General features: G+C 41.4%; 1 protein-coding gene across 10 annotated transcripts in view; it reads left to right on the forward strand.

The window, feature by feature from the left end:
• ERC2 (ELKS/RAB6-interacting/CAST family member 2) overlaps window positions 1-25,965 on the forward strand; it is a 934,759-nt gene that overhangs the window by 707,869 nt on the left and 200,925 nt on the right. For 8 of the 10 annotated variants that reach the window (XR_015248352.1, XR_015248351.1, XR_015248353.1 and 5 more), the window contains one exon: window positions 7,384-7,552. Coding sequence is in view for 7 of the 10 variants with exons in the window: in XM_086697880.1 (XP_086554006.1) it covers window positions 7,384-7,552 (169 nt within the window). In the remaining 3 variants the exon portion in view is untranslated. The remainder of the gene's footprint in view (window positions 1-7,383; window positions 7,553-25,965) is intronic. The other 2 variants (XM_086697881.1, XM_086697886.1) reach the window with 1 other exon arrangement.

The raw sequence follows: 25,965 nt of genomic DNA on the forward strand, positions 1-25,965 counted from the left end.
GATGAGGGTAGTAGCTCTTCCTGGCACTGATCCTACTCTGGCCTTGGACCTTGTCTGTATCAGAAAAGTTGGCCTCAGACTCCCAGATACCTATTTGTAGCAGGATGCCAAGTGGTACCAGCATTTGCCATCTTAGTGTCCTGAAGCACTCTGTGTTGCCACTTCAGAGCTTCCTGGCCTAGCTGCACTTGGAGGAATCCAAGGATGGGCCAGGTCCCTACCTAGGTCACGTCCTGGGTGAGTAGGGGGATAGAAGCTGCTGCATGGAGCAAAGAGCTTCCATAAGACTTCATGGCCCCTGCGTTAGGAAATTCCAGTCATGTGCTATTAGGTTTCAAAGACAAAATTCTCCATAATTGGAGTAAACTATTTCTTGAGGTCAGTTTTAGGTGGGCAACAGAAAGTAAACCGCATTAAGAAGTCTGGGCTGCCAAAGCCTGGCCTTTACAAATCTGGTCTGTTCTTTGTCCTTGCCGGAACTTGTGGTTGTTCAAATATATCTCACCCTGTGGGCCCCACCTTGTGTGAGCAGCTTTGCTTTCTGCGTGGGCCCTTCTGTGTACACAATCCATCATTCTGCTGGTGGGTAGTGTTGATATTAATTGATATCACAAGACTTTTCTTTCTCAAGATGCTTTTTTAAAAATCCTGCTTTTAAAATTTAGGCAAAGGAGCATCTATCCCCAGGGTTGATCACAGCAAACCTCCACCCATCCTCACCCTAGGGGTTAGAGAGGCTGTTTTGAACAGGATCTTTCGTCACCGTCTGTCTTAAGTCACCTCCTACTGAACTTACGGTTGAAGATTCAGGGTCATGAGGGAAAGAAAACAGTAATTAACTGGGAAAAGTTGATTGAGCGGAATTTTTTTTCCCACAGTATGATTAGAACATGACTGCGGGCTGAGCACCATACATAATGTAGGTTCTCCCCTACATGTCATTATCCAAACATTTCTTAATGGAATGCGTTTTTTAAGCATCTGCTTTTGTAATTGAATGTGTTCCTAAAGATGGGCCGGCTAACTAAAACAAGAGCCCTCAAGAAAAAAAATGTGTTAATGCTTTTCCCCCATCCAATTTATAACAGTTCCTAATTGGACTGCCTCATTTACAATTCCTAAAATTAATTCTGGACCCTCTCTCAGAGCTCAAGTCATCATTAATAGAGCGACAGCAACAGGGAGTGAAATAGAAATGTTTATAAAGCTCCCTTTTAAATTGACTGTGATAAGTGATGTAGTGATGTATTACCATCAGAGGATTCTGCAGCTCTCTTTGAGAAGGTTAGCCACAGGCAACACTCAAAAGAAGGCATTTATCTTGGTGGGAGACACCCTTTGGTCCTCTTTTGTTTTATTCCATTGAGGTTTTTTTCTTTTTTTTCAGGGTGGCTAAAACCATTTTTTTTGGTGTTTTATTAGCTGTATCTTGACTACCTCCTACAAACTGAATGACAGCATAGGGTTATTAAATGTGTTCTTGCACATATTTTTATCCATTGTTAACCCTGACTAAATGTGTGTGAGGGCACAGAATTCCCCCCCCCTTTTTTACTTCATTGTTGCCCATATTTGTTAAAGAAATTATTCCCTTTGACGTTTGTTTAGGCTGCACTTTGATAAAATGCTGTCTATAGTCCCCTTTCTTAGTTTGGCATTCAGCAGACTCTTATAGATTTATTTCTCTTTGCATTATCTTATCTTCCTTTCTAGCTTATTTGGGCTTCCTTTTCATATTTTAAGCTACATCTTAGGGCATAGACAGATCACCTTAGTAATTGTATACTGAAGCATTTCAGTGTTCTAAAGATAACATTGCAAGCCTTTGGCATATACTTAACCCCACTAACTATCTAAAGATGAGGAAATATGTTCTTTTCGTGTTTCTGTGAACAGAAAGGACAGTTTAAGTGCTGAAGGTGATTTTAGACTTATAGAAACTTTCCTCAGGTTGATGGGACTGTAACAATTTCTGAAGCAATGTAAATCTGGTCTTGAATCTAGAATGTGATTCACTTGATGGAGGAAATAATAAGTTTTCTTTGTGTTTCCAGTTTATATCCAAATGTCTTGTCATGGATATACCCTTTATGCTTAAACACTTTTTAAAAGATGTAGATGTAAAAGAGGCATTAAAACTGCAAATATTTCAGTTTTCCCAGACTTTGAAAGGCTGAATCAAAATTCCCTATTGGAAAAAAAGGGGGGACAACATTTAAGCTTCCTGATTTATTACAATGTTTGCCATTATTTTCAGTAAAGTGTTTGTCATAAGGTGCTTTAAGTAGATGTATTATCAAATTTCCTTATGGGAATTGCAAAAAGTGTAGACTCTGATACAGGGCTGGCAAATGAACTTCATCTTTAAAAAGGTATATGTTCAGTATCCCTTACCCTCAAAAAGCCCCTGACTTCTAATGCAGGAATAATAAAGATCCATAACTGTGCAGAATTAGCTAACAGCAATTTAAATTATTAGTTGAAATGTATCAGCTTTATAAAGAATTATTTAAAACTCATTTTATAAATCTTATTGCTTAAAAAAAATACAAATGGGGGTGCCTGGGTGGCTCAGTTGGTTGAGTGTCCAACTTCAGTTCAGGTCATGATCTCACGGTCTGTGAGTTCGAGCCCCACATCAGGCTCTATGCTGACAGCTCAGAGCCTGGAACCTGCTTCAGATTCTGTGTCTCCCCCTCTCTCTGCCCCTTCCCTGCTCGTGCTCTTTCTCTCAATAATAAATAAACATTAAAAAAATTAAAAAAAACACACACACACAAATGGAATGGTTGTGTCAGCCTACAAGAGTTTGGTTTGCCTGGCATCCCTGTACAAATAGGTAATGGCCAGATACAGCCTTAACAGAGTTAGAACATCTCTCCAAATATCCTGAATTGTGAAGTATTCATATTTTTCTAGCTTTATATACTTTTCTACCAATTACTATTTGGTTTAAATAGACTGATATTATTTAATGTACGTTTCAATCAGGTTATTTTAAGAGAAATTATCATAGTTATGGATAATATTTAAATGAGGGTTTCTAAGGGTGCCTGGGTGCCAGGGTGCCTCAGTTGGTTAAGCATCTGACTTGATTTCAACTCAGTTCATGATCTCACGGCTCCTGAGTTTGAGCCCAGAGCAGTGCTGAGCCTGCTTGGGATTCTCCCTCTGCCCGTCCTCCACTCACACACATGCACATGCACACGCACACGCACACGCACACACACACACACACACACACACACACACACACACACTCCCTCTCTCTCAAAATAAATAAATAAACTTTAAAAACAAAATAAATGAGTCTGTGTGTCCTTGTTACACTAATAACAGAGTTCTATGATTGTATAATACCAGTATTCATAAAACAGATTTGTTAGCCAAAAGCAAACAAAACAAAATTAAAAAATTAAGGAAAATATTACAAAGAACAAAATGGGTTATTTTCTATGAATATTAATTATGTTGATGAGTAGTAGTTTTAAATGTACTTTTATAAAGATGATTTTAAATGTATTTTGAGTATAATAATAATAATAGTATTTGGGGCTATGTTTAGTAGTATCATCTGTAGAGAATTAGGAATTGATACATGTTTTGTGATCGACGGTTTTCGGATTGACAGATAATTAGAAAATAATTCATTGGGACTTTCAGTGATATTACAAGCAAAGAAATAAGTGTTAGGTTTGGAAAAGCCTAAATTATAGAATTATGGGGCAAAAGGAGTTTAGGAGGGTCATTCTTTAGATTGATGATGACTTTTTAACAGTTTTTAAAGCTGTGTAATTCTGAATATTGACCTGAAAGAGGAAAATGGATTAAAAGGGACTATAAGACAGAGGAGCATAAAAGTGAACCACAGGGAGCCTACTTTGACAATGATTACAACTGTCCAAGTGGGAGATAATGTAGACTGTACCAGACATGTGTACGTTAAAGTATGTATATGTGCACTTACCTATGCATGAAGAGTAAGAGGGACAGAGGGAACATAAATACCTTGATGGGAGAATGAACAAATTTCACATATGCCAAGTATTTGAAGCATGTACCTGCAGTTTATTTAGTGACTGAAAAGTTTTATTTGCAATTTCTTAATGTTTACCCTTATGATATTTTGTGAGAGAGACAGAATGCAGGAAGATTTAAGCAGAAAAAAAAGCAAAAACCAGCTTATCCATTTCACAACCATGAGAGATAATGACTATTAGCATTTTGGTGTCTGTCCTTCCTATTTTTATGTTTGGGGGATTTTCTTGCATATACATATGAACATCAAGAACTGTAGGGATTTTGAGATTTTTCCCTACTGGCATGTTAGCCTGGCTCACAGTTTCATGGATTATGGTAGATGACCAGAGACTTTGAGGTCAGAAACAAAAGATTTCATTGCTCAAGGTGCAGAGAGCAGTATCAGGGTATTTATGTCAATTCTCCTATCCTCAAGTCCCAGGGAGGCAAGGCAGATGGGCCAGATGAAAAGCTGTACATGCAGTGGGTTGCATTACAAGACAACAACCCTGTGCTTATGGAATCTGAATCTTTTATAATGGCAGTTAACATGCCTGCCCTTTGCTCTGGAAGGACACACTGTTAGACAAGGGCAGTAAGCATGTCTTCCCTTTGATCCTAAGGGAGAAACTACCTCTGTATTCTAAGGGTATTCACTATACAAACATTCTGGAAAAATTGTGAGAAAAGGTAGTGCCTTTGCTTGTAAAATGTGCAGAAATATGAGACACATGGAGAATTGCCTCCAAACAGACATTTTCACATTTTTTTAAAATCAGCATTTTAAATGCAGCATATAGCTATAAAAAATGTAGATATGCAGCATAATTTACTATCAATCTTCAATTTTCTTACTAATGATTTCTTAGGTTGTTTAGATTAAAAAAGCCTCACATGGACATTTCAATTTGGGGCAGAATGGGGTAAAATATTGCAGTTACCTTGGGTGTGTGGTAGTTAAGTTGGAGTTGGTAGCAAATGGGCTTTCCCTGATTTGAAGGCTGTGCAGCCTCTTTGGCTTGACTTTATGTACAAATATGCACTAGCTGTGAACGGCAAGCATGTCTACTGTCTCAAGATGTTATCCAGAAGGAGACAGGCTGTGTGAAGCTGGATTTGAATGCTGCTGTTGATAGTCCAGGCTGCCCTGGCTTTCTTCTGGAAAGTGGACATATTCCCTGACATTTCTGCTGCTCATATGTCTGACTGAGCCTCCAACAGAAGCTCCTACTCCCTGCCATTAGTGGGGCCCAGAAAAGTCCATACAAATCCCTGCAGTGAAAAGGAGGAAACTCTGAGATCCAAATAATGACCATCTTATTCAAACATCTGGAGGGGGCCTGGTCTGGTGATGGGAATTAAAAAAAGACAAAATAGGATCATGACCAGGTTTTAGTCCTGGGACTTGTGTACAAAGAAAATACCCAACACAGAGGCTTTCCCAGGGCTGTGGGGTCTTATAGGGTATCTAGAATGTGGCAGGAGTGATGGAGATTGGGACAAGACTTCCTCAGTGGAAAGAAGGACTAAATGAAAGACACCAGAAGAGCCATTTTCTAGTCAGAAATAGTCCCCCAAAACTCCATGTTGAAATTTGTGACAGATGTTGCCAGAAAATTGAACTGTAAGATGGAAGGAGGCAACTGTAATACTCCTCTGAGTAAACAATGATCAAAGATTAAGGAGTCAAAGCATTATAATTTTTTAAAAAATGAAAGGATGATTTGTACAATGGTATCTTCAAACATTGTTTAAAGTACAAAGTAAAATTACTTATTTCTTGAACAAATATTTTAGGCACTTACTATGTACTCAGTACTCTTCTAGAAGCCAGAGTGCACAAGATAGATGAGGTTCCAATATCATGGAGTGTCAAGTCTGGATAACAAATAATAGATATCTAAGACCTATCTATCTATCTATCTATCTATCTATCTATCTATCTGTCTGTCTATTTAAGAGGGGAATGGGGAGGGGCAGAGAGAGAGGGAGAGAGAGAATCCCATCATGGAGATTGCATGGAGCCTAAGATGGCACAGTCCCTCAACCCTGAGATCATGACCTGAGCTGAAATCAAGAGTCAGACACTTAACTGACTGAGCCACCCAGGCATCCCTCTAAGATCCTTTTAAATAACCGAGAGTTATAGGAAGAAAAAGTGTAATGTGACAGACCAGTGGCTTGGGCACAAAGTGAAAGGTAGGGAGACATTGCTAGGGAAAGTGGCTGGCGAGAGCTTTTCTGAGGAAAATACATTTCATTTGAGACCTGAAGGGTAAGGACCTGTGTGAGGTGAGGGCATTCCAGTCAGAGGGTATGGCAAAGGCAAAGCTTATGAGGTGAGGACAAGTATAACATTTTCAAGGACAAGAAAGAGTTCAGGCACAAAATGAGCTGGAGCCTAATGAATGCAGAAGGAGAAGGGGCACAAGATGACCTCAAAGAGGTGGTTAGGGCCAGTTGGTGTAATGAGTCACAGGCATCGGTAAAGGGTCTGATTTCAAGTCTAATGAGTGATGCAATGGATTTTGCAAGCAACATAATGGTGGAATCCATATTTATAATGTTTTTAAAGATGACCCGTCTTTGTTCCACATAGACCAGTTGTCTTTGTTCCTCGGAGACTAGTGGGCTGCAGGAGTAGATGCTAGTGGTTGGGAGTGGTTTGGTAGCAGTAGATCAGTTTAGATAAGGAATGTCTCGTGGAGTAAAACCTACTGAAGTTGTTGATGGATCATCTCTGAGTGGAGAAGAGAGGGAAGAAATCAAGGATGACTTCTAGGTTTGGAGCTTGGGTTACTCAGTAGATGGTGGTGTAATTACTAGGTAAGGAAGACTGAGGAGGGAATGGTTTTTGGTGGAATGGCATGAAAGCATCATTAATTACATTGAAAATGGAAAGGATACCCTACTAAATATGTCTGCCTGCCTTCAAAAGAAAATCTTGCATGAAAAAAATATATTGATATTTAAATTGCTGCCCAGTTTTGTTGGATTGTCTTGGAGTACCTAGAACTTTACTTGGCAGATGGGTAGATGGATGGATGGGTGGGTGGATGGATGAATGGCTGCATCCATTAAAGTACCCTAGAAGTGAGTGTTCAGATTGACTCCCTCCATTTCTAATTTGCAGCTTTGTCTATGAAGCCAGTGAAAGATGGCTCCTTCAGAGGAAGCAGTGCATGGGTCTCAGGGATTCTGACCCAAATTACTTTGTCCATTCTGAGAATCAAAGAGTTACTTTGTCTTTAATTCCTTCCTATTAAGACAGTGCTCTATGGTTCATTTCAACTATAAATGACAAGTTTTTTTTTTTTTTTTTACATTTCATAAAAATGATCACAATAATCTTTATTTTACCAGACAAGAAGCACTGCTTGCAGCAATCAGTGAAAAAGATGCAAATATTGCCTTGCTGGAATTGTCTGCTTCCAAAAAGAAAAAGACACAGGAAGAAGTCATGGCTCTCAAGCGGGAAAAAGATCGACTCGTGCATCAGTTAAAGCAGCAGGTGGGGCCTCCTGCACAAAAGGTGTGTCTTGCTGGGTTTGGGGCCTTGCGTGCTTTCTCTGGGTTTAGCTACTCTTCATTCTCCCATGTCCATCCTGCGGGCTCAAGCAGCTAAAACCAGGTAGGAATGAATTGGCCCGAGTTGTTGCTAGAACATCATTTTACTGCTTTTCTGTGTTTATGTGCATGTGCCTGGGCTTGTGTGGTTTGCAGCCAGTGCTGTTTTCCTTTCTTTTGTATTAGCATCATCTTCCCAGATATAACTCTCAGGTCTCTTCCTTCCAGTGGACTTTGTATGACTTCCTACTAAATCGTAGAAACTACTAACTAAATTCTGGGCACCTTCTTTCCCATTGGAAATGTTACCTTCTGTCTTGCTTACTTTCTGGGCCCCATCAATAACTCTCCTCATCCAGTTCTTTAGATTTCTTTCTCTCCATACTTCCAACTTTGGTTCTTCAGCTAGTTCTTTCAGGACCTTTTAGCTAAGGAATATTCCCCAGCCCCTAGCACTGCCAGACTATGCTTGGAGACCTCCCCAGCCATTATTTAGTTAACATCCTTTTTTATCACCTATTTACTCAATTATCCATTTATTCCTCCTCTCTAGGTCACTGTATTTCTTCTGAGGGAAAAGGAAGGAGGGAAAAAGGAAGGAGGGGCAAAGTCTTGTGCACAAAGTTCTTTTCTTTTTGGAGGGTTTTCTGTGAGTGGCTTAAATAGACATAATTGCACTTGAAGTGTACTGCAAAATAATTCCTGAAATCTTCAGACATTAGTTCTTCTCCATATATAATTTAGGAACTTTTGGAAGCAGTGGTTAAAGATATTCACTTGGACTCTAACTTCATTATAAAACCAGTTCAGCAGATATTATGGCTCAGTGGTCTGTGGTCTCACAAGGTGGCTGTCACATCTTAGCTTGGGCCACATGTGGCTCTGAAGCTCTGTAAATGCCACATGGTACCACATGGAGTGTGTCCACATCAATTTCAGCCCCGAGGGCTGGCTCTCTGCCTGCTAGGGTGATCTGGGCCAGTGTGCAAGGTGACTGGAAGGGAAGCCCAAAGAAATAAGACCCTTCCTCTCACAACGGGGCCAACTCTTGGAAGGAAAAGGCATCCTTTGGCCATGAAACAGAGTCCATTTCTCATAGGGCTGCCTTGCTGAGGGAGAGAGACCACCGCCATGCCTGGGTGCCCTCTCCTGCAGAGGGAGGGTCCCAGTCACTGCCAGACATTGGGGTCATTCCATAGAGCAGCATGCCTTGCTAGTGCTGGCCCCGGGGGTCGGGAACCGCTTACATCTGACCTCTTTGTTTGGAGCTGTGCATCTTCTACACTGGGTTTTCCACCCACCTGGCCACAGAAAGTCAAGACAAGCCCCCTTCTTTGCTTTCTCCTAACTCCTTCCCTGTGAGCCCTGCTCCCTCCCCTCCTGCACCTAACCATTGTAGCTTTCTCCCACAGGTATATAGACCTAGGAAACAGCCCCTGAGCTCGAATATACCATGCACTTGTGATGCTGGCTACAGCCCAGATATTACGGCCAAGTACCACGGGTCCAGCTACGATGCATACATGATCCAAAGGTCTCAGGTCAGTCAGCAGCTAAGGAGACACTCGACCCCACCATGGGGGTGGGGGTGGGGGTACATAACAGCTACATCCTACCTTGCCCTTTATCTCTTTTTATGATTGCTAGTACTTGGTGGCCAAAAAGTCTGAGACCATAGATGATAGCATTATATCTTGATTTGTAAAGTGATTTCATTTATTATGTATTTGTCAAAGGTTCCAGATTTGGTGGCTACCCGATGGGGCCAGCTCTTCTGGCTACCCAGTGGAGCCAGCCAGAGGCCTCGCTGTCAGGCATAGTGGATTATATTTTCCTTTCTGTCTCCTAGATACCTTGCTCCTCAAACCCCCCTCTATTTTTCCAATAAGGAATTTTTTAAGGCTATTTTTTTCTCAGCATCATGAAAATGCACTCCTGGATTCCAGGAAGGATTGAGTGTAGCCCTTCAATTTGCTCCTGGGAAACTGCACAAAGCCTTCATTATTCACGACGGGCTTGGTTTTGGGTATCATGGGGCACATTTGGGAAACCCCAGCCATGCAGAGTTAGGCTCCCGCCTGAACTAAGGCAGGGTCTGAAGGGCTATTGTGGAAAAAGAGGCAGAAGGAGAAGGATGGGATCCTTGATGATTTAGATTTGAAATCCTTCCCCACACCCTATAGGCAACAGAGAAAAAAAAAGCACGTGAATTGATGTACCCTTGTTGTAAATGATATGATTCTAAGGATAATGATTCATAGGCTTGGAAAAGCACCCCCTTTGTATTGAGTGTTTGCTCTGTGCCAGGGTGCATATCCAGTGTCCCTCAGGGGCTTTGTCCCACTGTCCTCACAGCAGCCCTGTGGTGTGGGTGGCAGGATTGCCTCCCTTTTCCAGGGAGTGTAGCTGAGACTCAGAGTGTGGAATAACCAGCCTAAAGCACAAAGCTTGTAAGCCATAGGGCTTGGATCTGAGATAGTCCACCTGAGTCTACACATGCCCCACCAGATTGAGGCTCAGGAAGGAATTCAGAGTGACAAGCGGGAGGGTATTCTAGAACCTGTGAGGTCCCCTTATCTTTGTAAGCTTGAAGTAGATGCCAAAGTATCCATTTAAGAATGTTCTCTGGCTATTCATAAGGAGTGGGTTCTGCCTAGAGCTCTTAGGTTTAGGCTATTTGATCATATCAATACTTCCTAATACTTCTGAGTTCTCCCCACATGCCAGGCATGGCTGTAAAGGCTTTGCATACACTGACTCATCAACTCCCAATGAAACTGAAGCACTGATACTCTTATAGGAGAAGGAACCAAAAGTCCAGAGAGGTTTGGTGCCTTGCCCAGGCTTTATAGCTGTACATTCCATGATGCTTGAAAAGACCCTTTACCATACAACCAGTAACTGAATTGTTAGTACCATCTAGAGTTGGACTGCTTGGGATGACTCTTGTCTGAGCACTTGTTAGCTGTGTGATCATGGGAAAAATACTAAACCTTCATGAGCCTCAGTTTCCTTGTCTGTAAACTGGGCTAATAACCTAATTCAAAGTATTGTGAGTATAAGGTATATAAAGAGCTCTGCATATGCTTGGCACATAATAGGTACTGTATATGTGTGAGCTTCTATTACTACTGCTACTATTAATTGATTTTATCACTACCATCCTCAAAGGTAGCTTGATTTTGATTTCATTGTTGATATTTTTCACAAGCCTGGGAGTCATAACTGGTTGAGACACTCTTGAACTATGGGAGAAAGAGCTGTAGACATTAGCACTTAGGACTTCTTGGTCTCCCTCCCTTGAAGCCCAAGCACTTGGGAGCAGTGGGGAGACATGTCAGGAACAGTAGACCTCAACTCCCAGTGTGCACCAAAGAGGCTCACACTGCTTATTAAATTTGCTTGGTTTGTGTATGCAGTCCACATAGAGTCAATCAAACAGGGTACCCCTGGGAGAGCGAGTCTCAGACCTCAGCTGTCATCACCTGCATGAGTGACTTGGGAGGGCAGAGCTCTTTCAGATGCCTGGGCCAACGGGAGGGGAAGGCCTTTGGTTCATCTGCCTGATGTTCTGTGAGGATACTGAGGCAGACTGGCTCATGAGAGATGCCACCCCTTCAGGCTGCCTTCTGCTCAGCTCATCTCATGCAGAAGGTTTCTCTACTGCCCATGACATTCCCAGTGACTGAACATCAGTAGTTCATTTAACAATCCCCACAGTTATTGCACTTTGCCAAGCACATAGTACCCACTCAATAAATATTTGTTTTGTGAATGAATGGATGACACATGCCAGGCTCTATCAAGTGCTTTATGTAAATATAAGTTTACAAACATTATCTCACTTTTTCCTCATAATCCACCAACCAACATATTGCATATCTGCTATGTGCCAGGCTCTCAGACGGGTGCTGGGTATTCATCCACAACAGAAATTTTATCTGCCCCAGTGAGAAGAGCATCATTCTTATTTTTGAGTTGATCAAATCAAGGCTCTGAGAGACCACATGACTCAACTACCATACCTATGCATGTCACACATACCTGGTAGTGCAGGGTTGGGCTCCTAAGACATAGCAGTGCTGACACTTTGCTCTTAGCTAGGCTCAATACTGCATCTCTAAAGCCATGGATTAGCTCCCACACCTCACAGATATTGTCCGAGGAATCAAGTTCCAATGCCTCAGCTTATGGAGAGGCCACATGCTATGTTGGAATTCAACTCAACAATATTCATTGAGTACCTTCCCTGTGTTAGAATGCTAGGCACTTTTGGAATATGTCAGTGACCAAAATAAAGACCCCTTCCTCGTGGGGCATATGTTTTAATGTTGGAGTGGGGGGCAGGTGGGAGAAAAGCAATAAACTATGAATGTAATAAATAAGTAAATCATATGGTAAAAAAAGAAAAATGTAGACCAGTATAAAGAGAACAGGAGTGTCAGGAAAGGATTGAGGACAAGGTGACAATGTAAAATAGGGTAGACAGATGGGCCTCAATGAGAAGAAGACATTTGAGCAAAGACTTTGAAGGAGGTGAGAGAGTGCGCTTTTACACATCTAGGGGAAGAGTGTTTTGGTGGAGGGAACAGCCTGCACACAGCTCTAAGGCAGGAACATGTTGGTGTGTTTGGGAAAGAACAGGGAAGCCAGTGTGGCTGGAGTGGAGCAGACAAGGAGATGAAGAGGTGAGCTGTCAGCACAGTGACTGAGTGAGGATGGGATGTGTAGAACTCTGCAGGATCTGCTAAGAGTGGTACATTCTGAAGCAGAAGTTCTCTGCAGTTACCAAACAAAATACATTAGTCATGCAACTCCAGAGCAGGGAGGGCTCTCAGACCACTCAGCATGACCTGTCTCAGTCTGCCCTACTGAGCCCACTCTCCAGATCTCTGCCTTCAGCTTCTAAGGAGTCCCAGGGCTTAGCCTGCATTTTTAAAAATCATTGCCACTTCCATTAAAGCCGTGAAGAACTAATGCCAGAATTTGTTTGTCATGGCTGGTGAGATTTTTGAGTAGGAACAGGACCCTTTGACAAAATACTCTCCCTGACTTTCGGGCAGTCTCCACGATAATACCGCTGGAGTCCAAATCTTACACTCTCTTTTCTGTAAGGAGTCAGGCAGGTGTTCAGTAATGGCTTAGATGGCTGTGTCTAGGAAAAGTGCAGCCAGCGTCCAGGCCAGGGCAGACATTCTCAAACCTCAGTGGGCAAAAATATGATCTTTTCTAAAGATAAATCTCATGATACACTCATCACTCTCCAGCCCTTACTGCTGAACCGTCTTCCCTGGCTTCCTTTACTGGTGGTATAAAGACAAATTCAAACCAATGGGCCTTGTACATGCAATGCAATCCCCTCTGCCTGGAATACATTTCCGTCTTTTCCTCACCTAGTTAATGCACATTCACCCATTCACTCTCAATCCAAGATCAGGGAAACCTTCTGGGATTTTCTCAATTGTATCAAATCTCCAGTTTGACAATCCTGTAGAATGTAGACATCACTTAATTGCACTGTAGCAGATGCAACTTTGTATTTATTTTTGTGATTATTTGAATAGTAACTATCTATCCTGCTAGTTTATGAATTTGTGTTTTTGTGATTATTTGAATAGTAACTATCTACCCTGCTAGTTATGAGCACTGAGAATGTGATCCTGTGACCTTTTTTTGCTGACCATTTATCTCCAGGCCTAGCCCAATTGCTAGGACATAGTGGGCATTCAGCAAATATTTGTTGAAGGTTTAAGTAAATGAGTGAGTGAATTGCCAGGGCAGCTTATTTAAAAAAAAGAGACATTATTGGTCAATCATGACTTTAGACAAAACTTAGCCTATGATTCTTCTCACCCCAGTATTCCAGGCTACCACCAAGTATAGGAGCTGGTAGAAGAGATGAGACTTGGGGCGCCTGGGTGGCTCAGTCTGTTAAGCGTCCGACTTCGGCTCAGGTCATGATCTCCCGGTCCGTGAGTTCGAGCCCCGCGTCGGGCTCTGTGCTGACAGCTCAGAGCCTGGAACCTGTTTCAGATTCTATGTCTCCCTCTGTCTCTGACCCTCCCCCGTTCATGCTCTGTCTCTCTCTGTCTCAAAAATAAATAAACGTTAAAAAAAAAAAAAAGAAGAGATGAGACTTGTTTGCCATGATGACCATAGAATGGCGTCATGTTTTTTTTCCTGCCATGTTGCAGTGTGCTTTGTAGAGATGCCTTTTCCCATACTTGAATTATTTGCAATGGTGGCCATTTTGACGCTTTCCTCTGAATCTTCCTTTTCACTGTATTTTAGTTCAAATCTCTTCTAAATTTGGGGGTTCTTCTTGTCACTGAGCTTCCAAATGTGGTAAAGGTGACTTGTTGTTATGAAGGGAGCACCTCTACTTCATCCCCGAGAATTTCTGAGTGTCATAAATCAGTTTGCCTAGAAATATCTAAACTCCTGTTAAACATCTGTCAAGAGAGCCAGAAAAGGTGATATGAAATGAGTCCAGAAATTCCACCTATGCTTAACAACAAAAGAATCTTTATGATGCTCTTCAGGTGTTGACATTTGGGTTGGTTCTAGGCTGAGTAAGGTATAAAGCTAAGAGAGCAGTACAAATTAACTTTCTGTTGGCATTAAAAAAGATAAAGGATTAATCATAGCTTGGTAGTAGATATAGGTCTATCTAACTTTTGTATTCTTCCCAATTGCATTTCTTCATAAGCACCCACCTCTGACGCTTTTACTATACCTCTTTTTTTAAAAATCTGGCTTCCAGATTTTTGCAGTTTTGGGAGAAAGTCTCGATTGGGAATGAGTTAAGTTTTTTGGTTTTTTTGGTTTTGGTCTTTTTGTTCTTTCCGTGGGGAGACTAGTTCTAAAAATATTATTAAAAATAATCATTTTTCTTTCTTTTGTGTTTTGGATCAATTCTCTCCCTAATTCTTTTTCTCCACCCTTGAAAAAAAGACTGACATCAAAATAATTAATTCTGAAATCATTGGATTTTTTTTGCTGCTAAGGGGTTTTTGAAGAAAGCTTAAAACTAAATCTTACCCCCAAGCCTTATTCCCAAATGCTCCCCTGTGTGCTGAAGTAGTGATATGCACATCCTTGATGAAAATGCCTTCTTAAAATGAGGGCCAGACACTATTGTTTAGCTAAAATTAGAACCAGCTTATTTCTCAGAACTGGTTAGAATACTTCTGTGATCAGAGATAAATTGTGCTTTGTTTTCGTTTCGCTTTCCTACCAGTTCTGGGCACTGCTTTTGGCTACCAAAACATACTGGGCATTTGGGAGCAGGGAGACTTTAGGACCAGGAGAGACTAGTCCAGGTCAACATTCTGAAGGCAACGCTAAGTCTGCACAGTGTATCTGTTTAGGCAGTTTTTCCCCCTCCTGTGTGTTGTTCAAAAGTTGGTAAGACTCATCTCTAAGAATTAGCCAAATAGGTGTGGCCAAGAATGGGAGAAGGCGGAGGTTGCCCTGGAAAGTGTTCAGGAAAGCTGGTTGTAAGGATGGAATCCTAGTCAAAATTGGATGTTGGCAGAGACAGAACCATCCTGTCAGGAAAAGTGGGAAGCACCTGAGTGGGATGGTTGGTCAGGCGTTTCTTTCCTTCTCTGCTTGAGGCCATACATGGTTGTACTTCATATTTACACTTCCATTGCATTGTATGTAGATGACTTTTAATTATACTTTATGGTTCAGAAGGTGAGCACAATTAAACAGCAGTGGAGGAACTGTATGCAGTAGGGTTCCCATAGCTCTGTGTTTTGGTTGGATAAGCTCCAGAAAAGCTTGATTTGATCCGAGCATTGTAATGCATCACAGACTTGCCCCAGATCAAATTGCTGAAATGCAAATGCATTGGTTTTCACTGCAGACTCACTTTGGGTTAAGCTGTTCATGTCCCACTGGTAGAGTCTAGGCACATCTCTATTTATAATTGATTTCAATGCAAAGTATCTTTACAGTATGTTCTAGAGAACCCCCTTTTAAAAAAGAAATACCCAGATCCCTCTTTGATAGGCCAACGACAGGGCATTCTCAAGGAGGTAAAACCTTTCAGTGTTACTGAAAAGCTTCCTCTTAGTACCAAGTAGTTGGTCAGGACACTAGTCTGCTCTCTTAGCCTGGACATTCCCTAATCTAAATAGCTGATGCTTCAGCTCCAGTACTCAGGGAATCCATTCAGTTGGCCACTTGCAACACACACTACCACTCAGATTGTGGAGGAAAAGATTTTCTCAGCGATTCCACGAGTTTCTCAAATCTCTTTTAGGAGGGCTTTTTACCAGAGCTTCAAGTGGACTCTGATAGTCTACTTTCTGAGTCTTTCATTTGAATAAAGCCATAGTATAAAAACCACTTTAGTTCCCCTACAGGAGAGACTCTGTTTGCCCTTGAGCCTTGGTTTTTTATCTTCTCTACCACTAGGCAGATGTTAGCTCATGAAACAGATAACAGGGAAAATTCCTATTTTTTGGTGCAGATGTGTTACAGACATTCAAAAATCTGCTTGCTGGAGTGGTAGGGAATGCTTCCTACAGAAGTAGAAATTCCTATTTTATGATTGGTAGTCCATAGCCTCTCTTTTTTTGTGACTGATACCTATCCATGATACTTTCTCTGAAGTATTTAAGGATTTTAGTGTAAAAATTGCTAGTGTTAGAAAAGCTTCATCTTTACTTTTTTAACATACCTTTTTAAGTAGAAAAACTTGAAAAGACCAACTTCATCAGTGTGTTCCCTGCTTTTAGAAATACATAAAGGGAGGGATGGGTCTGACTTTTAAGTTTCTGAGTGATTTTCCAACTTTGCTTCAGTAATTTCAAGCACCCCCTGCAGTATCTAGCAGTTGGCAGAGCATATTAGAATAACAGGCTTAGCTGAAGGTGACCGAAACAGAGAATAGTGTACAAATGCCAAGAAGATCTCTCACGCGCTGTCTCCTTTTTTTTTATTCAAATTTCACATCTGTGCTCTATTTTTAAACATTTATTCTTTAAGTGATAACGCATGTTTTACCAAGCCTCTTATTGGATTAGACATGTTTGAAATCCCCCCAATTTTAACCTGTTCATTACTGCCTCCAAGAACATTTCAGATCCACCACCAAAGCACAGAGTATATACAGGGGAAGTTCCCAAGATGTCGGCCACCAGGAAACCATTGTATTTTGGGAAAGCCTGGATCCAGCTGTTGCACTGGGTAGATTGGTGGGGAGGATCTTAGACTGACATTGCTTCAAGAGAACTTTAAGTGTGGCTATAATGTGTGCATCATTCTTGCTCCTCATGACAGTTTTTCTATTCACCTTTTAGAGGGGGAGAAACTAACGGTTTTTGAACTCTTGCTATATACCTGGCACTGGGCTGGGGATTTTAAATATATTATCTCCATTGATCTTCACAACTCTGAAAACTGGGTGTTAGTAATCCCATTTTAGAGATAAGGAAATCAAGGTCCAGCAACCGGGTGAAGATGCCACAACTGAGGAAGGAGCCTCATTCCACAGCTCTTCCATTCTCTTCTCAGCACATGTCCCCAAGTTGCTGCCATAACTCATTAGGCCATAGCCCCCCCCCAACCCCCCACCCCCAGCGAAGGGGCTAACAAGTTGCATAAAAAGGAGGCTTTATCCTGTGACCCTGAGCACCACTCCTAGCTCCTCCCTCTGGTCCCAGCCGGCTCCTGTGCTGACCTGAGGTCACATGTGCAGGCTGGGGAGGGTGACTTATCTCTTCCTGCATCACCAGGCGGCCCCCTTCACCCACTGCCAGGGCGAGGGGTTGCTACAGCCTTGATCAGGTGTGCCGCATTTTCTGCTTTCCTATGTGAGATGTTGGCACTTGCTTCTTGCAGCCTTTGTGTTTCATTCTCAAGATATCTGCTTGGAAGCCTTTTTCCCTTCTGTTTTCCATTTTCTTCTTCATTTCACGTATAAAACAGGTTTCTCCTGGTCTCTTTTCTCTCCCTCCTTTCCTTCCTCTCATCGTATAATTAAAAGTCCTTCCAGGCTGTCTTCACCTTATCATTTCACATGAATTGAAAAAAGATCTGACTTCCTGCCCTTGTGTCTTCCTGATGCTGAATTTCAAAATGAAAGAAAAGTCCTTTTTCCTGCTCCCTTTTTGTTCACATTGCCCCTTACATAACTATGTTTAAATCACACTGGTTTTGTCATAAACAGTATTGGTGTGCATACTGTGTTTGCCCTTTTCTGGCTTCAGAATTTCCTCTTTTAGGCTTTTTCAAATAACACTTTAACAGGAAAGGGAATTTTCACCCTCCACTCTCATGATTGCAGAAAGACCATTATCAAATGCAACATTTAACATTTCCAGTAGTTTATCTTTTCTCTTACTTAACTGCATATTCTTTTTGGGAAGATGCCACTTTTTTTTTCATTCTCTGCAACATGCTACTAAAGACAGAGTTAAAACTTCCAGGATCTCTCATGTGTACTATTTTTAAAAATCTTAACCCATAATAATGCACAGTATTAAAAAGTAATAAGGATTTGATTTTGTAACCATCCTTATTATCTAAATGATACTTTTCCATAGTTGGAAGCATATAAATAAATGTTTTATCATAAAAATGATATATGCTCTTTATAGAAACTTAGAAAAATGTAAATAAGAATCTAAAATCACCCACAATCCAGCCATTCAGAAATAACTGTCATTAAGATTTATAGTTTCCTACATTCCATTGTCTACATACATATTTGAACGAAGACATGACATACTACATAATAAGGTTTTTTTAGCCTTATAAACATTTAATGTTGTACATTTTCCCATGTCCTTAAAAGCCTTCAAAAACATATAACTTGGTTGTATGATTTCCATCATTGCCATACTTAATTTTATTATTCTCTTACTGGGTTTTCAATTTGTTTCTAGTTTTTCACTTTTATAATCATACTTGATGAACATCTCAGTATATAAATCTTTTTTTTCTGTTATTTGTCTTAAGATTAGTGCCCAAAAGTTGAAATAGTAGAGTTATAGTTGTTTTAAGGATTTTAAAGAATTAAGAAATAGCTGTCTCCTACAAAGTCCAAACATTTCTAAGTTTTTACAAAACTGTCAGTTATTTGTGTTAAGTTTGTCAAATCCACACTCTGATGACATGCCAATCATAGATTCGGAGCAGAATATTACTCTGAGTAGTGCAAGTGGCCAGTATACAGAGAGGGAGAGGCAGAGGGAGATTTTTAAAACTTCTTAGGGGAGTAGGTATGGGAAGAAGTAGGCAATTCGTTCAGCAAATCTTATTGAGCACGTACTATGTGCCAGACACTGTTCTGGACACTGGGGACACCATAATGAGCAAAGCACAAAACTCCCTGCCCCTAGAGAGCTTGTATTCTAGCAGAGGACACAAACAAGAAACAAAATAAAGACATCACATATATGCCATGTTAAATAACAATCAATGGTGTGGGGGAAAATAAAGATGGTGTTCTATGAGGTGTGTGGAGGGTGACTTTGAATAGGGTGTTCTCAGGACATGTGAAAGGGTCCTGTTGAACAAGTATGTGCAAGGAGGTGGGGGGTGGAGGTGAGTCATGTGGAGTCACGTGGAGGGAGGGAGTCCCCAGAGGGGACAGACTACAGCCAGGAGAGTTGGAATCTATTCTTCTCAGGTTGGAGCCTGAAGTGCAGTTGCTGAGTTGACAAGGTGGGGGAGCCAGAACCCCACAACACCAATGTTTAGATGAGATTATTTTTTAAAAATACATACACAACAACCAAAACCCCACTCTCTTATCTTTGCCCTGATATGGTCATTGGGAAATGCCTGTTAGACATAGCCAGCAAATCTGTGTTCAGGTGATCTTTGATCCAGTCTGGAAATGGAATTGTGCAAAGAGGTTAATAAATTCAGATTGGACCGAAAGGCTGTCATTTTAGGGAACAATGAAAATCGGCTGAACAAGAATGACAGCTCAGAAGGTTGTAATCCAGGGTAGTTCTTATGCCCCAGAAACCTCTGATTAACTGGTCATCTTGAGGCTGGTTTATTTCCTCTCTCTTATGGCCCAGCACACCTAGAATTACGAACACAGCTCAGAAGCCAACCAGAAACCTTCCTACTATGGGCTGCCTTGGATGTGCCAATGCCTCTTTGGATGCTCAGGTAGGAAGCAGGTGTGTAGGTCACAAGGCCAGGAAGTTTCTGTTATCAGTTTTCTTGGATTTGGGGCGCCAGTGCTCTCTGAGATATCTGACAGCAAGCAGCCATCTAGAAAGTATTTAAACACAAGACACAAAAGACACCTCAGCAGGTAATAGAAGGTGCAAGATCTGAGAATGGATGTGGGGATCAGAGTTCTCACCTAGCTCTGACCCTAACACACTCACAAACTTGGGGCAACTTATTTTGCTTCTCTCTTACAGGCATAGTTTCTCCATCTGCAAGATGAAGGGAATAAACTAACAGAACTCTACATTCCTTGCATTTTTGGTAGTCAGAGACAATTTCAGTACATTCTCACATACAGTATATTGAGTACTTGATCTACACCAAGGACTTTGAGGCAAATGACAATGGCAATTATTTGCTTTCTCGGAGGCTACAGTTGAGTAGGAGAGATGCATTGTTCAGTAGTATGTGAACACAGCTATCATCTCTTGAACAAATGATATTCTAGGCACAGTGTTGCACTTTTTGTTTTATTACAGCCCTCACAAAAACATCATTATCCCTATTTTTCATATGGAGAAGCCAAGTCACCACAGGGCTGGTGGGTGCTCAAGTCAAGAATGTCCTCAGTGAATCTGTCGGTAGGGGTAGCACTCTCAGCCCCTTTGTTTTCCATCTTTGTTGCCATCTTTCCCACCAGGGCATATGAGGATTCTAGATTTCAAAGACAAGGAAGAAGGAAGGCTCTGCAGTTTGCTCATTTGGCTTGTGTAATCCTGACTCATCTCTATTTATTACTTGTATGATGCTGAGCAGATCAACTTATTTTCCTGTAGAAATGGGTATTTTATTTCCTACCTAACTCACAAAGAAGCATTACCATGAAGCATCTTCTTTGGGGAAAGGTCTTAAAAATCCCTGAGGGGCTGCACAAATGTGAAGAATGTTGATCTCAATTCTGAGAAGCAAAGACAGGGCTATCTTATTCTTCTCCATAGGGTAATGCTGAGGAATGATGGTCCCGCATTGTCTCTGGTGACAATCCATTGACACAAACCACACCCCATATGACTTGTTCCCCTGACCAAAGATAAAAGAACTTGAGTAACAATGTTTGTAAATAGTCCCTGCCTTCTGCATTTTTAGGAGGCAGACCCTGATTCACCCTTGAAGAAAACTAAGTAATGCAGAAGGTGCAGACATTGCCTTGAAAGAACCCAGTTTGGTATGGGTTCAGACATGTTCCTTCCAAGGAAGGGAGTGCCCAGACCTCTCAGCCCCAGACTTGCTTGTCCAAGGCCTTCTGAGGCTTCTTGACATGAGACTGGGCTTCAAGGAGAGCCTCTGTGTCCTTGAGCTTTCTAGTGATGCAATCCTTGGTGAGGCAGAGAAACAAAAAGCTGATATTTTGGAATGGGAAGAACGATCTCCAGGGGATTATTTTTTATGAACAAAAGACACTTAAGTGTTGCTGATTTATCTTAATAGCAGATACTATGAGCAAATGTCCCAGTTGCCTCTTTGTGCTTTTGGCAAGTATGGATGAGAAATGGAATGGAGCAGACCCAATCGGAGCTGGCTAGCTCAAAGTTCAGGAGTCTTAATCTTCCACACTCCAAATATGTAACTTAGAACTGTTTCCAAAATTTTCCAAGTTGCAGGTGGACACCCAGCATTGGAAAGAGGCAAAACAGGGTCCATCACCAGGTTTTCTGCTTCCAGAATGATTATCTTGGATTCAAGGGGAGAAATGCTTGCATCTCTCCTAGGTAGTTAGTTATTTAAGCTTAGTTACCATGTTCTGGTTCTGAGGGTACTGTTTCTGTATAAAGAAACTTTCTTTTGTCACGACAAGAGCCCTCCTGCTTGTCGTGCACATGATTGGGATTCTCAGAGGACATCACAGGACTGCTCAACATATCCTCCTATGTCAGGGCTGGAATGAGAGCACGCTGAACCCAGTGCCGTAGAAGTTGGAATATAAATTATGTCAAGGCCATGTTCAGTGTTGTAGCATTTGCTAATCCTTATTAGATATGGATAAATTCTCATGGCTTAATTTGGCATGTTGAGCCAGTTCTTTAGATTGTCTTCGGGGACTGGAGAGGAAATGCACAACTTTACTATAATTTTTCTTTTGTTTCTTTAGAATGGGACATAATTTTTTATTGTTAGCTGGTGGAAACTTTGGTGAATCGTGGCCAACTGTGGCTCACCCCCACAGGAAGAAAGCATCAGACTTTAGCTGAGAACATATTCTTTGAAACAAACCAGAATATTTGATTTTTAAAATATCTTCCCACTTAAAAACATGCTGTCCAACAAATATTAATGTTCTGACCAAGACCAAGAGAATTGAGGAAGTAGAAAGCTATAATTTCTCTCTGAGGAAAATGTTAGAGTGATGTGTGATGCTTTAGTTTAATGATAACTCCGCTGAGCATGGAAAGAGTCTGTGAGGACGCAGGTACAGCCACAGAATTTACAGACCATCCTCTCACTGTTGGTCTTTCTTCCTCCAAAGTGGAAGGGGCTAACATTGGCTGGAGTTCAGGCATTCCACATTCCTTTATCAGGTCACCCACGTATGCATGACCTTGGGCACATCCTGTCACTTAATTTCCATTTCTGGAATCTGGTCCAAAAAACAGACTTGCCAATAGGCTCTCCCTGTTTGCTGCCAAACAGTTTTATGTGGAAAACCATTGTTGAGTATTTTACATTGCTTGGGTTGGAAGTCATTGTCTTGTTCTTTATTCTTTTTTTTCAGTATCTCACATAGTTTGGTGGTCAGTCATGCATGCTCGGTAACCACCTTTAGGAGACTTGAATCTTGTCAAGTTTGACTAGTCCGATCAGGTTTGGGGGTTATTGAATCAGTTGGTATAAAAGCTGCAAAATTATTTAAGTGAAATTCTTGTTCTGTTCATAATTACAGGTTTGTTTTAACAGATCTGTTTTGCAGATTTTTATGAGCAGAAATTCTCTTGGGCAAATCCACGTGAATTCTCAGTGAGGTGAGGGCAGGTGATTTTTCATCTCTGGGGTGGTTTTTCAAAAGAGGGGTCACATAAAAAAGCCTGATGTTGTCCTTTAGCCACACCCAGTTTTCAGCTTCTGCTGAGAGCAAGACCCAAAATTATCCCCCCATCTCCTTATGAAATTCTGTTGAAAAACATTACTCCCTGTGTACTGTGCACAAAAGCCAAATTACTTTTGGAATGTTCCGTGGAACTCTGGGAATCCAGATAGGGATCAAGGAAACAGCACAGCATCTTTTCCCCCCTCTGCTCAATCTGTTGATTGATTTGTAGGCAATTATTCTCCTTACTTTCAACCATCTGGGATAAAGTCTTGGGTCTAACCTCTGTTGTTTGTTTGTTGATTCCTTTGTTTGTTTGTTTTTTAAGTATTACGTTTTGTTCTCAAACTCAGAGAATGCAAAGAAAGTTCTGGGAAAGAAGAGGCCTCATTCTCCAGTTAAAGCAATTTTCTCCTGATAGTTTGCCAGGAGGTTAGCATGTTTCTCAGATCTTGCACACTGCTGAAATGCAAATCAAAGAAAGAGCTTCTGGAACAAACCAAATAAAAACCACACACTTATTCAGGGACAGAGTTGATATATGTGTATGCTGGTTTTCATACTCACTGATACCAAGATCTTTATGGGCATGTAGCCTTCCCAGGACTTCGGGGAGGCATCTCGTAGGAAGCAAGAAAATTTAAAAAGGAGGGAGAAAGAATCCTTTCCTGATTATTCTTCAGCAGTGGCATATTGAGAAGAAATAGTAAATATTGGACTTTCCAAGTATGCAGTGATTCCCAGCTTGGAACTCCCAAAATGCTTAATGCTGTGCCTCATAAACTCAGAGATAAAGAAGGACGATCACAAATTAGAAGGGGAAAGAAAATGAAAAAATTATAAAGACAATACAGATTATTATTTTAACTTCTGCTTCTCTGTAATGTTTTTGGCTACCTCATGGCAAAATGCTCAAAAACAATTTATGTGTGTCTTAATGTTTCAAATAGTTATATTAACTGTAGCAGCAGATCCTAAACTGTTTGTATGTGGTGAGCTTCTTGCCCACCTTCACCAAATACCAACTCTACCACCAGCCTTACAAACTACACCACCTTAGAAACTCAGGGAAAGGCCGCTAAAAGCTTATGGATGTGATTGACAGATCAGCATTTGATCTAATGAAGGAGGTCAGCAACCCCCCAAGGAGGGAATCTTTTGGTATCCAAATGCTTACTCTCTCTATATAGACAGCCTTGCAGATTCAAGCACTGTAAACATAAAATAAATGGCAAGATTCGGGATGGTTTTTGGCTGTAGTTGTCACCAGAAGAGGTGTACCTGGGGGCTGGGATGGGACCACGTAGCAGGAATGAGTGTGGGAGTGGAGATAAGCTGGTCAGCACAGGCACACAATGATAATGGGTAAGAGAGATAGTTGCTCAATAGAGTTTATTGAGCCCATAGAAGATCTGATCCTTGTTTCAGATATTCCTGGGCTATAAAAAGGAATTAGAAGCCACAGGCTGAGCTCAGAGAATCTCCTTTGGTATCCAGTAGCCTCCTGATGCCTTTTGCACAAAATCAGAGAGGTTGAATAATTTTCTGGTAGTTGAACAGCTCTTAAGTGACTTAACTTTGACCTCTTGACAATGCCTTCTGACTTCACTTCTAGTTTTCTTTACTCTCCAGGACACTTCCAGTTATGGAAATTGTTTTAATGGGTTACATTTGAGGTCTAGCTATGATGGAGGCTGTAGGACCTGGCTTTGTAAGAAGAGGTCATTCCTGGCCCAAGGTAAGCACTCACAGGCAGAAATGACCCAGCAACCTAATCTCAGAGTAGTGGCCAGGATAGAGATGAATCTGTGTGTACATGGTTTTGGAGACCATCTTTGGGGAGAGTTTCTGTGGATGCAGCAGGGAGGAGGTGGATTGTTGAGGAATAAAGGGAATGGTTGGCCTTGTCCAGCGACTGAACTGTTTCTATGTGATACATAAGACAATAGGGAGCTATTGTGTATTCTTAAGGGAGATTATGATATGAAAACTGTCAACACGAAACAAGTTTGGAACCAGCATTTTGATTAATGATAGAATGGCTTCTGAGATTAGGTTGCTGGGTCCTTTCTGCCTATGAGTGCTAACCTTGGGTTTGATGAAGCTTGGGTACCTCCCAGGGCATATTCTTGTTTTCTGCATACTTAAGAATAGTTTGCCAGTAGTGACTTGGGTCTTTTATTAATGTCCCCCCCAATACCATACCAAGTATAAAGTAACAGCTTCTTTCAATTATACAGCCTATGAGACATGGAAACTTGAAGTCTTTCCCTCTGTAGCACAAATTTCAAATAATGTCCTATAAAGCTTCAGGACCTGAGAGATCCTTGGGCCATTAACCTTCAAATCCCAGAACTAAAGACTTCATTTTGCTGCCAGTTTCCATCTCATGTCTGTTTCTAAATAATCATTATGGTACATTATTTTGTTAATGGGTTATTTCCCAAAATGGGAAAGAGAGAGAGGGCCCACCATTTGATTTTGGGTGCTGGGTTTTTTGTTTTGTTTTGTTGTGTAGGACCTGGCCTGAAATGTCCCCAGGCTCATGCTGTTTCTGAGCCATAATTATGCTTTTTAACCCACTCCTTTATGTCTGGGTCCTTAATGTCCAAGCTTCTATATAATTACCAAGTTTTAGAGTGTGGGAATGAGACAAATATTTTTTGCATGACTTTAGCCTATACATTACTGCAATGCCATATTATTACAAGAAATTTCCTGAACTTGGAGCTGTACTATTAACTCTCCCAGTTTGAAAAGACCCAGCAAAGAGATGCACCCAATCTTTGGCCCATGAGGCAGAACTCAAATGGACAGTGACTTGATCCAGCTGAGGGCTCCGGGGCTCTTGGGGGAGGACTTGAGTTTGGCAGTGGTACACTGGTTCAGAGCCTGACAGGGACTTGGGAGATTTCCCTCTTCCAACCAGCTGTGCTACACAGCCCCAGCCATGCCTCTCAATGCAGTTGTGAAGTACATGCATTCGTCAGTATTTTTTTTTTTTTCAACGTTTATTTATTTTTGGGACAGAGAGAGATAGAGCATGAACGGGGGAGGGGCAGAGAGAGAGGGAGACACAGAATCGGAAACAGGCTCCAGGCTCTGAGCCATCAGCCCAGAGCCTGACGCGGGGCTCGAACTCATGGACC

Source organism: Puma concolor, chromosome A2, assembly GCF_028749965.1.
Source record: "Puma concolor isolate L17-30 chromosome A2, mPumCon1.1.hap2, whole genome shotgun sequence".
NCBI lineage: Eukaryota > Metazoa > Chordata > Mammalia > Carnivora > Felidae > Puma > Puma concolor.